The sequence below is a fragment of the Pteropus vampyrus genome, unplaced genomic scaffold (genome assembly GCF_000151845.1).
Source record: "Pteropus vampyrus isolate Shadow unplaced genomic scaffold, Pvam_2.0 Scaffold63, whole genome shotgun sequence".
Classification (NCBI taxonomy): Eukaryota; Metazoa; Chordata; class Mammalia; order Chiroptera; family Pteropodidae; genus Pteropus; species Pteropus vampyrus.
The window spans coordinates 4357521-4370986 of record NW_011888844.1 but is presented as its reverse complement, the minus strand read 5'-3'; the positions used below and the strand labels follow the sequence as shown (position 1 = coordinate 4370986).

The 13466-nt window shown below is 32.0% G+C and overlaps 1 protein-coding gene across 1 annotated transcript in view; it reads right to left on the bottom strand.

The window, feature by feature from the left end:
* Positions 1–3656: 3656 nt before the first annotated feature.
* The window catches only part of DACH2 (dachshund family transcription factor 2), a 687399-nt gene continuing 677589 nt past the window's right edge, over positions 3657–13466 (bottom strand). The window contains exon 12 of the mRNA XM_011361163.1: positions 3657–4049. Within this exon, the coding sequence (XP_011359465.1) occupies positions 4045–4049 (5 nt within the window). The 3' untranslated portion in view covers positions 3657–4044. The remainder of the gene's footprint in view (positions 4050–13466) is intronic.

The following is a 13466-nucleotide window of genomic DNA, read 5'->3' as shown; positions in this document are numbered from 1 at the left end:
GCTTTGTACATATGGTATATTTGAGATCCCTATGTTTTACCAGAAGAGTGAAAGCAGTATCTGGTCATGATCTAAGGTAATGACAGCTTTGTTACATTTAGAATTTCCTCTCCCCAGGTTAACCCTGAGACTGTGCATACTGCATGAAGAGAGACTAGTTCTGAATATGATTTTAGTATACCGTCTGATTAAAACAGTACCTATTTAAATTTTGGTAATCAAAATAATCCATATAATCCTAGAGTCTGAAAATATTTGATAATGTGTGTAAAAATTATAATTGGAAACAATTTTCAAAGACGATTTTACCTCTTTTTGTCTAACCTTGTTTTTCTCCATAGCCGTGGCTTATGGCTTGAGTCTCTATCCAGCTACCTCATAAAAATTAGCCTATGGTCACAAACGAACCAGAAAAGAAAGTGTGGATGATCAGTACAAATCTATCACCCATGATTAAGAAACACCTAAAGTCTATGTTTGTGAGTCAAATGTATCATCTTCACACGTAAAGAAGAATATATCATCATTATTGGACTGATATGCATAGTCTAAAATATTCATTCTAGTCAAAGCTTAGCATTGTCAGGAGGAAAATACCCTTTTGAAGCCTTGTTTATAAAATCTTTAAAATATTTATTATTTTTATGTAGAAGACATTGTGGGGTGTCAGGGAGATTTTCTGGATAGTACCTCAGAACCAAAAAGAATGATGTGGTAAGATAATAGAAGAATAATATTTGTGTCTACGTTAATCAGATAACCTGGAGGGCCAGACTTCATTAGAGGGCAATCAAAGAGACCTTGAAATTCACCCAAACATTTCCAGCAACCAGAAGAAAACAAAGCTTGAATTTTTTGAAACTGTCTAGTCGTCTGTCACCCCACATAATTGTTCAGATCCTTTTCTGGCATCTGAGAATATTTATTCTGATAAAATGCACCAAATAGTTGCTCAGTTTTCCAGTCTACCTCATCCTCTATATACACAGCCTAAACATCAAAGGAAAGTTCTTCAACATCAAATGGCAGACAGTCATTTTACCAGGATTGAAATTTACACAATATAGCTAAAGTTTAAATCATGCAATATAAACTGTGAACGTTACAAACTTGAAAACAATGACAAAACAAAATAATATCCTGTAAAAAAGGTACAGATAGTAACTAACGCCAAAAAGCAATCATCATTTGTCCTTTAGAAAAATGAGATTTCTGAAAATCTCCCTCCTTTACTATGTTTAATTATTATCTTTATAAAAAAAGACAAACGTATCTGCCCACATTCTTCATTTAATGTGCCGATTTATAAGGTCTATCAGGAACTGTTTCCAAAGCAGTTCAAAAGTCCAAAGAAAAGCTAAGCTAGCAAAAAGAAGACAGTATTACTATGAATCAGGTTTTCTATGCAGAATACAATTAAATTGAGATTTCATAGTAGTAAAACTTTTTCTCCTAATTTAGAAGACAGTAGCAACATAGACTCTTGTGTAGCATGCTGTATAATGTTAATATAAATTCTGTTACTGTTTTACGTATACCAATACTGAGTGATTGTAAGGAAGGAGCCAATATTGACCTGCTAACTGACACTTTTTCTTGGAGCAATCTCAAAATTTACCACATTTCAATTTCAAAATGCATTTCAGCTATAATATGAATGATTTATCACTTAGTAGTAGCTGTCAAAGTAAACTCTTAGATAAAACAAAAACATCTGGAAACATAAACAGAGGAAAGCAATAGCTGAATTTTAATCCAAACCCAGCATGCTCACTTCATTAGGAACAGGAAACAGCTAATTAGTAATTGAATGTTTCATGTTTTTAAGAGGGTTCGTACTTAAGCTGCAAACAGAGATGATCTAATATGCATCCTGGGTGTAAACAAGATTAAAGATCAGGAAAAGCAAAGAACAAAGCCTCTCTAGAGGAATGTTAGGGAGTTTAGGAACTTATAAGGAATGACACACACTGACATTTAGGGAGAGGCGACAGAATTTATTGGTTTAAGATTTATCAGATAAGTAAAAATGCAAATTCATTACACACAAAATGATCGTTTGAAAAATAAAAATGAAGGCCTATACTGCCCTTCCCTTAGCACAGCACTGCCTAACATGGGCATACCATGCCATGATACAGGAGTCTGGTGTGGCCTCCTCCATACAGGAAATGAGCCTCTGCTGATCAGTTGAGTGATGTCTAAAGGGTCACACCTGACTGTTCCAAACTCAAGTAAGTGTGAGACTTGCTTTCTGCAGTATATATTGGAAGCTGATGAAAGGAGAAAAGCTAAAATCAGGTATCAACAAAAAAGGCAGATATGTGGGGAAAGGCCAGAAAAAAACACATGAAGATTCCTTATAGTTCAACCAAAGTCAATTAAACATATCTATTGATAAAAAGACATCTACTTTGTCTTTAAGTGACTTAATTTGAAAATGCTGTTCAATTTTCTCTATAATTCAATATATTTTGCTTGCCTATCAAATAATGATATTTCAGGATGTTATATTTTTAGTCATACTTCCTTGTTATTTGATTCGGATATGTGGTATTAATAATTTTTTAAAATTTTATTTGCTTCAGTCTTTCTCCATGATTTGTAATTTGCATTATTTCACTAAATTAGGTTAAATCACCACATCTACTGTACACAAGTAGACCTACAGACTGTTGAGCACACCAGAAGCCACATGCCTGTGCCTTAGAAGAAATTCCTTCATAGAATGGAACGACCGGAATGTCGCACTGATGTGAATTAATGTAATATTTAAAAGTGTGTAAAGTAGGTGGCCATTTCAGCAGAAATTGCATGTACTATCCCTGGGAACTAATTTGAAGAATATATAAAAACTTGGTTGGGTACATGTAAAAATAACAATGTATTAGATTTTGCTCATGTAAAGAGGGCACTTTAGGAGGGGAATTCAATCTTTTTGATCACTTGAGTACAATTTAACACATTGGACTATTGCTCTATTAGATTCTTAGGAGGCATGAAAAAATGATGACAGATATTTGCCACCAGTTTTTGGCCAGGTGGACATTAAGTAAACAATTAAAAATATTTTAGGCCATTTCTTGGGCAATGCAAGCAATATGACTCATTTGGTTCTAATCACTGGAACATTTTAGGCATCTGGCTGTATATAGACCAGAGGGTGAGCAATGGAAAATATTTATGATGTGATTAAGCCATCATGTCTGCCTTTCTTCTTTCTTAGCCTATAGATTTTTTAGTTGTTTGCTTGATGATAACTCAATAAAGAGGAAACAGGATTGGAGATGGAAAGAGAGCATAAAAGAATAAAAGGGATATTCCTAGTAGCTTGGGTATGTGTTTTTATCATTGCCTTCTTTACAGATACGGAATGTGCTAGTAGAAAGGGAGTAAATGAGTTGTTCTATCATCAACAGATCAAAGAAAGAACTAGGTGTGGTAAAATCTATAAACTAGAGTTCTCTATATTCCCTTAGAGAGCACTACAAGCAATGTGCATCTTTTAGAAAGGTGAGCTCTAAAACAGTCATAACAAATATTGAACATTTGTGCAAACAAGTTACATCTTCACATAATTTCCGTTAAATCCCAGGTCAGCCAAATATAAAGCTATTTCATAATAATCACGGTTTAAAGGGGGCATGTCTACATTTTAATTTCTGTCATGCCATTTAGAAATAGCATTGTTTCTGTCTTAAAAATTCTTCTACCTACTTACTCCACTAGGATGCTGTGTGGATTAATATGATAATGTTTATGAAGCAGTATGAACTCCATAGAAGAAAAGGTTTATAGAAGTATAAAGTATCATATTCAATCATCATTATGATTATTCCCTAAAACCATGTGAAGCCCATTCTCTAGCACATTTTTCCTTTACGTTCAAGATTTTATTTATTGGTCATGAATGAATAGTAATCGAAGGTTCCATATTTTAAGAATTTGTGTATAAATTCTAAAGAATTACAGCACTAAATAAGCAAGTAACTGCTACAGCACCCTATTCGGGCCTATGACCAGTTGGAGTTCCAGCATCAGTGTTCAGGCTGCACAGAAAAAAAAAAAAAAAACAATAAGACCAGGTCAATATTTCATTCCAATAACAAAAAAATCCAAAATCTACTCAATGAACGTCACTGACAACCACAAACTGGCTTTATAGTATTTTGCTGTGCTATATATGCCTGAGATTTGAATAAATCTGTGTAGAATAAATGTATTAGACTTATCCCTTAATCATATATTCATTGATGTCTCATTCTATTAAAATGAAATTATACAAATGTGAGCAAAAATGTAGATTTACAGGAGTTTAAAGCTTAATCTTATTCTCTAGGGGCAATATGGACAATATAAAAACGGTATAAATGATATTTCCTAACTTTAAAATATGCTTATGAGCCCCTTGTGCATGTTCCGCTGCTTTAAAACCTACAGTGAAATGCATGACTAGCTTAGTAAGCAAGGCATTTAGAAAGTTTTTTTTTTTTCTCTTTTACAATCAAACATGAGTAAAGATCCACATCATTTTCTCTGAGTTGAAATCTTTGTTACTGATTGCAATTTCCCCTCAGGATGAGAGTTCCTTTCCTGACAGAATGGTTATTTAAAAGTAACTTCTCACTATTTATTTTTTTTAACTGCCAAGAAATGTGTCTATGTTTTTGAAGATTTAAATTTATGTTTAGAAAAAAATATATTTTTCCTACCCAGAGCTCATGTATTCTTCCAAGTGTTTCTTCATCTCTTATTTGCTTATATAAACAATGGGATTTCTTTAAGAAATAATAGGCATCACAAACATACTTTGGGCTATCAAACCTTTCTTTTGAGGGAGGTAACATATCCATGAACTAATGGCAATATTTTAGAAATGATTTATCCACCTAAGTATTAAGTTTTATATTTTGTTCAAGTTACTTTCATTGATTTGTTTCAAATTTTCAAATGGGCACTATATTATTTGGCGCTAAATAAGATCGCATTAGAAAAGTCATGTTTTCCTAACCTGAATAAGAGATAGAGAAAACAATTTGCTGGTTAATGCTCCACTTCAATCTTAGATTCAATCCAAATTAAATATGCAATTAATTGCATGAATTATATTTCAATTTGTGGAAACATTTTCAGAATGTGACCTTCTTAGAACAAATAAGCCACAGTAGTGATGTTAGTTTGGGGTCCAGTTAGTTATTAGTACAGTAATATAATATGAAGCTACCAATTTGAGAGTAGGAAAAGTAGACCATTACAAGATAGGTCAGATAATAAAATAGCATAGCATTTGATAGAGAAAAGCATTACTTTAAAGTCATTTTTCAGAAGTGTCTAGTGCTTATTATTATAATGTGGCACTTTTAAAGAATGGAGGTTTCTTAAAAATAATAACGGCTTGGACTTATCAGCCCTAAAAAAAAATCTGACATACTCTAATCAAAACAAAGACGAATATAAGTCTTCTTTGTAAATGGTATCATAATGGAGTATTGACCTCTCTTTCTTTTGACTCACTTTGTTTTTGTGAATTGATTCTTTAATATGTTCTTTTCCCCTTCAATCTAGTTCTTGTAAGACCCAACACAAAATGGGAACATTGATACCCTTCCTTCTATTCTCATATAGGGATAAAATACTAAAATATATTTACCATAACTATATACTACAGAGCATAAGTTTTAAAGATTTATACATCAATTAATGGCAAATATTTCACCCCTACTAAAATCTATACATGCAAATGTAAATGCTAACTTCATATGTATTTTATAAGGCATAGTAATGATATCTTTTATATGTTATACTTGTCAGAGAGTATTGACCTAATTTATTGATGAGGAAGATTAGGCAAATACTATTATTACTATTTTACTAAAATTAAGTCAGAGAGAGGTTGAATGACTTCTCAAGATTAGTAACGGAGTTAGGCAGCTAGTTACTAAGAAGCCTTGACTAATAGACCAGTGTTCTTCCTATTACTTCATTGTGCCTACCACAGACCAGTTATAAAATGGCAATAAAAGTACATGTGTCCAGTACACAGACTTGCAACTTAGAGCCACACTAAGAGCTATAGAAGTACATGAATTGTACTTTTCAGCAGGGAAGAGAAGGGCAGGGAAAGAAGAACAAATAAAAACTAATATTTATGGAAAACTGACAGTTAGGAACCATACTAAGCCAATCTAAGCACTTACATCACATGTGGAATGACATATTCTTTCATTAGTTCTTATTGTAGATAACGCCATGGTGGAAAGTTGTAAGCTACTTATATTTCTATGCCAATCCTCTAAAAATTCTTATGTCTTATCAACCCACCTTCCATAAGTAAGTTATGAATGTTTTATAAAGGTCAAATTTATTTGAGTTTTGTGTAGAATACATATTAAGAATATTTTAATGTAATATTTAAAGCACAATTAAGTTTTTTTTCTTTTTATAACTTTACTCCATTTGTATGCTAACCTGACAGAAAAACACTAAAAATTCTCATTTCAAAGGAACCAAAATAAGTAATTAAAATATGGAGGGAAATGAAAATGGAAGTAATGGAAAAACATTAAATATTTATTTGAACAATGTTAAAAATGACCACATCCAATATTTACCATTGAAGTCTGAAATGCAGTTACCAGGAGATTGTAATATTTGAGTTGCAGGTTTTGCCTCATTCATTTTAAATTGTTATTCACCAATGTTAAGATCAACGTGAAATTCATTTGTATTGTTTTCAAGACAATAAGAGCATTTAAACATTTATGGAAGAATAGGAACATAGAGAAGAAATAGTTATAAAAAAATTATGCTTTCTTGAAAACTAATAGAGGATTCGATTGAATGTTGCCCAAATAAATATTTTCATAATTGGAGTAAAGTAAATGCCACATTAAGTACGTGGATTATTACTAATGTTAATTTTCAAGTATTAAATAAATAAATCTTAAACTTTGAGAGTCCATAGATTAGGGGGCTTCAAGGAGAAAGGAGATCTACATAAAATTCTAAAGAATATTTTTCTTTAAATTGACTTTAATTTCCAAAATTGAATGTTGTATAGCTATTAAAAATGAGGAAGAGTTCCCTAGAACAAACAAATAAAAAATTATGTTAAGGACCTTGCCTAAAATTATATATAACTGAGGGTCTGTTGAGGTCTAGTTCTGAAAGGATGATATGAGTTTAGCTATGGATAGAAAACTTATTTCTATTAGCATTTTATCATTTTTATAGTTTTAAATAGAAAAGAGAGATGTATGATATTTGTATAATTTTACTAAGTTTTATCGCAGTCTCTGCAAAGTTTTAACCCTTTTCCCATTTGCTCTGAGAATACATGGCAGTGGCCCTTGTAGCTGCAGCATTTATCCCAATATAATTCACAGAATACAGTCTTAATCTTACCCCCAAATATTGCCATGAAAAATCTTGCTTTTTTTTTTTTTTTTTTTTTTTTTGCGTCATTCTATTATATCAATAGTCTTTGGAAACAAATGATATCATTCTATTTATAACATTTTGTTTTTAGTTGTGGTATTTCCATTTACAAAATATAGTAATTTTTGATTGCTGAAAATGTCAAATCCTAAAAATTGTAGCATGCCTACACATGATGTTTTAACATCGTCTCGAACAGTTGTTAGCTGAAGATTCATCTGATGAATCCGATTTATGTATACATTTCTGTTACATTAGGATTAAAGACAAATTCTGTTTAGAAATAACTGCAAGGACAGTTTTTATATTTTATTTTCACATTGATAATCAGTCAGGTTTGCTCCAGCCTCAAAGAATGTGTTTATGTAAAGTTAAATTAACACTGGAAACAAGATGCACTTTTTCCTAAATGGGAATGAGTTAAGGCGGATGTGATTATTAAATTATAGTTAGACTATTGTGGTTTGCAATAGCCTGCTGAAATGTGAAAGGGTTAAAGAATAATTAAAACCTGAAACTGGACAAAGGAAGTCTATAACTTAGGCCTAGTTTCTGGAACCCCTAACCACATTCTGTTAATCATGAAACTTGTAACAATGAGCTCATACGCTAACTGCCAATTTTAGCCTGTGTAACCCTGCTTGCTTGCGTGGCATGAAAAATAATCAATTGTATATAAGCTGAAAATTACTGTTTGGCCATCGCCCATGGGAACACTGGCTATAGCCCATGGGAACATAGGCAATCACCCATAGGAACATAACATTCTAACAACAAGCTTTCTGCTTCTGTACTCCCCGCTTGCACACCTGACCGGTGGGTTGACAGGTAGTGAATAAGAGAAAGATGGACCTTTGTGTTTAAGACAGAATGAGGAATGGGATTTGAGGCTTAAAAACCTTGTATCTTGGCATTTCAGGGCTGTTCCTTTGCAAGGACAGCCGCCGGCTAATAAACTGTCTCCTGGTTAAGAGCACTCAAGTTGGGTCTGGTTATTCTGGTCACAACATGGTTAATTTAACTACAAATCTGAAAAGTTTTTCCTCACCCAGGCCCTGATGTGTTGTTATGTATAGCATAAGAGTATAGTCCAGTTAAATATCCTAGCTAGCTAACAGACTACAAGATATTTTTATAGGTATGGATTGATAGAAATACTGTCAATATGGATTGATAGTGAGAACTATGGGAGAAGGAATTAAGATTCCTGTGTTTTAGAACTTACTATTAATAGCAAGCCACTTAACTTCTCTTAGGTTATTTCTCTACTTACAAAATGGGGATTAATCATACCTTTCTTAACTATATTGCTAGAGGATATGTGTGTTAAGAATAGCACAAAGAAAAGGTCCTCTTTCTGATCTAATTGTTACCAATGAGAGAGCTAGCAATAAGCTGGACTTGATACATTTTGTGCTTCAAAACAGGAAAATTTAACCAAATCTAAAAAAAAAAAAAAAAATCAAAGTTTTCAGAAGGATGAGAGACTGGAAGGAACCAGGAAGGGAAATATGTTAAATTAATTTATTTTTTAATTCTGGGTTCAGACATGATGATATCTATCAATGAAAGCTTCAGTTAAATCACCTAATAAGTTATCATTTTAAATTAAGCACATATCTCAAAAAAAAAAAAGAAAACGAGAAGAATGTCACAAAGTTTACCAGGCTATACAAACAGTAGTCATTGCCTTTTTCTTTCTACTATTTCAATTTTAAGCTGTCAATTCCTCAATCCAAGAACAATAAGCAACTTTGCATAGAACCACCACACAGAAGCAGTACATATGTGTCAATATGTGTGGTGACAACACAATAATTCTATTTTTTAAGTGGTGTGACAACAATGGAATATGATTACAGCCTTTTATAAAAATGTTGTGGTTTCCTAATTAAAACACAAATGTAAAAGTAAATAATAAAACTTAAACTTTTAATCATAGAAAGGCTTTCCTTTTATTTGTTCCTCAGATATATCTGGATTGGGGTTGAGATACAGTGAATTTTAAGTTTTAAAAATTATGTCACTTATATAAAGATGATGGAGCATAAAGTGGTTGGTTAAGCAGTTATCAGACTTGAGTTAAAGAACTTTTCCTAGATTATAGTCAGAAAGACCTTTTAATTAATAAGTTCTGTAAACTCCAAAATGCTGAGTAGCAGAACAAACTATTTTGGCTTGCAAGTCTTATTATCTTGCTATCTCTACAGCTACAATTTTATCTATTATGTGAGTGAGATATAGCTAGAATTATAATTCTTAGATCTGTAGATGAGATTTTATGTTATAATTAGTGTGACAGTCTTTTACTCATTGCAAATACTCTGCTAACAATACAGTGGTAAGTGCTGCAAGCCACTCCATGACAATCAGGCCATAAATTATCATGTACTATAAGCTCTTCACATTCTCCTAAAAACGAACTAGACACATAATGTGTACTATAATTTGACAGGTATTTCACAACAAAGAGGTATGGTTTGGGAGATACCATTAATCAAGATTTTTAAAAAAATCCTGTGGAGGATGAAGAAAATGAGAGACAAATACTTACTGGGGAATAAAGTAAAAAAGATTCAGGCCATCTAATGAAACTTATAGGGAAAAAATGCTGCTGCTTCAGAGACAGACGCTAGGATATTTTGTGTGGAGTGTATGCTAGAATCGTTTCTACTCTATGAGGTGGTTGCAATAAAAGCTTATCTGGATAGTAAAAGGTTCTTATATTCAAAGGAAGCATTTAAGAGGAAAATGGACCTACTTCCCACAATCTCTCTAACCTCTGACATGCTATATACCTTCCAAGAGAACATTTCCCCTTTACAGTGGGAATATCAGAGTACCTATATATATATTTTCCAAAACAGTACAAGACACCAGAGGGAAGGAAAATTAATGAATGATGAGGATAGGACAGGAAGTAGTCTTGGAATACCTAGAGAAAGAGGTAGAGCACGCTGTGGTGGGAGTTAGTAGAAACACCTATAGAGAAATTCTACCTGCTTTCCTTTTATTTATTTATTTTTTTTGTCGTATCTCATACATGGCAAGGAACCATATGTAATTTATCATTTCGAGTTCCTTTACTTGCTCCTACCATCACTTTCACTTCTGTTAAATTCTGCAATGACAATCTTGGCTAAAAGGTAATTTTTTGCAATAAGTTTTGGCATGGCATCTTAGTCTCTTTGGAGGAATGTTGTTCTAGCATACCAAGCAAGCAGCAAAGAGAGAAGATAATAAAAATGTTTAAAAACAAGGAAGGCTAGACACAATTCAGATTGATTTTGAGATAATGGGTAATAATATAAATATTCATATATATTTCATAGTATAAATATATATTAAAAGTTCTATGTTATAAACATATTTATATTAAATTACACTAAAATATGTGTATTTTTTAGCATAGTAATGTTAAAATTGTATCTGTTGCTTTTAGAATGAAATAATTCTTTAGTGGCATCTTAACCAAGTGCTGTATAGATAAGATCATAAATTTTATATTTTAGAATGCTCAGTCTATACCAAGCTCCCATATTTTTTCTAAATAAAAATTGTTCAGATGGGAAAAAATTGGTTAAGTAGGTTTATCTCTTACAGCAAATTTAGGTTTACTTTGGACATGTAGATTGTATTTAATATCTACTTCTGGTATGTTAGTAGCAAAAAAAAGGAAAAATTACTTAAAATTCCACCATATTTATGGAAAATATCAGAGGAAAAATATATTCCAGTGTTAAATCATTTTATGTCATTGTCAAATGTGTAGCAAAGGTAAAACATTATTCACAGATACTGACATTCCTCTTGCAAAAGCAGTTCCTAGATTTTTTTGTTTTGTTTTGTTTTCTCCAATCAAATGCAGTGCCAGAAACAGGAGCAATGTGTCACTGTGCCCTTGTACTTTATGATGTTGTCTCCCTTGATTTTTTTTTTTTTATTTTACTTCCTTACTAGAAAATCAGTTTATGAAGGCTATTGTTTCTTTTCTAAAATTTACAAGCTTCATATTCTAGGTTTGTTTTATTTGTTATTATTAAGATGATGATGTAAATTTTCAAAAATTTAAGAAACATGCTCTGTCAACTGTACCAGCAGCTCCTAACAATAAAATACAGTCATACAAAAGTTAACTAAGGTATAAACATGCAAAAGGAGAAGTCTCCCTGTGATCATAAAATGATGTTATTTTCTGTTCAGCAGATCATGTTACTGATGTTCATGCTAATTAATTAAAAGAGATGTTGCTGTAATATGCAAACAGGGAATCTGAGAAACTGAGAGGGCTTCTAGGTCTCCAAGTGAAGTTAAGTCAATCTGGGTGCGGGCAATCAAATGTAATGAAATCACTTGTCAGTGCTAAGCTTGCAAAAACTGTGAAGTTTGACTTGGGAGTAAAAGGATTATAATTATATTTCCAATAGGATAATAACTAAATGGCAGAATGCAGTAAAGAGAAAATATTACTTTGTTAGCTAATGGTACTGCTGTTCGGTTTGAGTTTTTATTAGCGCACTTGTAGTTGTGCTAATTTAATTTGCTTTTATCAGCAAAAAATTCACTATGCAAATGGTACTTGAATGTCATTTGCAAAAACCATTGATCTGAAGGTGCACTTAATAACACCCAGTATGTTTATTTTATGTGAAACAAAGATTGGTTGATAAGATGGTTGATGTGTTGTCTTGCAGGATCCCATCTGAGTTATAAGGATCTGGGTAGAGAGAATATTAGTGTATATGCTCCACTGAATCCTTTACCTCAAGCAATAGTGGACACAGCCATCAGAGTATGTAGCCATTATTGGAATACCTTATAATATTCAGGAAGAGTTGCTATTATAGACTGCTAAAATATAAGAGATATATAAATCTTTTATCGGAAGGTCTATGCATGATATCTTGTCTGTCAAACAACTCTCAAAGCATAAAAGACAAGAAATAACTAAACTAAATAGATTTTGATACATGCAAGAATCTTATTATATGGGCAGTTTCTCTGTACTTAAATCCATGTGGACATTACCATAAAACTGTATATGACTTCATTCCTTCTCAGAATAGCCAAGCAACATTCTTCTAAATCCTCTTTAAACTCTCCTTAGGAGATGTCACAGCAGAACTGATTGAATTTCTAAAGGAGAGCACTAGATAAATAAGATTTCTATTCAGCAGAGCTATCAACAATAGGAAGAGAAAATACTTCCTTGATGCTGGGATTGTTTGCTGTGATAGAGATGAGTTTTGGAAGTGGCACTGGATTGTATACATGAATTGATCTCTATAAACAATGTCAGAAAATAATCTAACAATTTAAAAAATGGGTAATTGAGTGAAGTGGAAAACATGAAAACAACATTAAAATAAGTTACAAAAGAAAAGAATAATAATACACAAGAGCAAAAATATTAGGAAGAATGGAAAAATGATGGTTAAGCTTGCATTTTATGTTTTTCAAGCATTGTACATTTTCTGAAGTTCACAGTTACATATAAACACAATCTTTCAATTCTGAACACCTTAAATAATAAGTAATATTATTGGGATTTTTAAGGTACTTATTTGATTGATTGATTTGGTGAGCTGTATCTAAGATGAGTTCTGCTACTATTTTCAGGCACCAATTCCCCTGGCTAATAGAATAAATCATCTTTTGCTCAAAAAATTATTTTAGATATTAAATTGTGATTCTGCTATCATATTAAAACAAGGCATTCACTCTAGTTTTCCATAAATTGATGATGGGAACTTTATCATTTATAGTGCTTACATTTTGTGCTGAGAGGTGAAAATGTATACTTTTTCATTTTCATTACATTTATCAAGAATCAAGAATATTATTTAATATAACTTAAAAGGCATACGTTCAAGAAGGAATTTTTGACTCACCATATTTTACCATTTATTGATAATATTAATCACAATAGTTGACAATTTAATTTGTAATTTGAAATAAAAATAAGTTAATTCCCTAGATTTAAAGTAAGTTCTATCTCAATTATTTTAAAAGTATATCTAATTATCTCA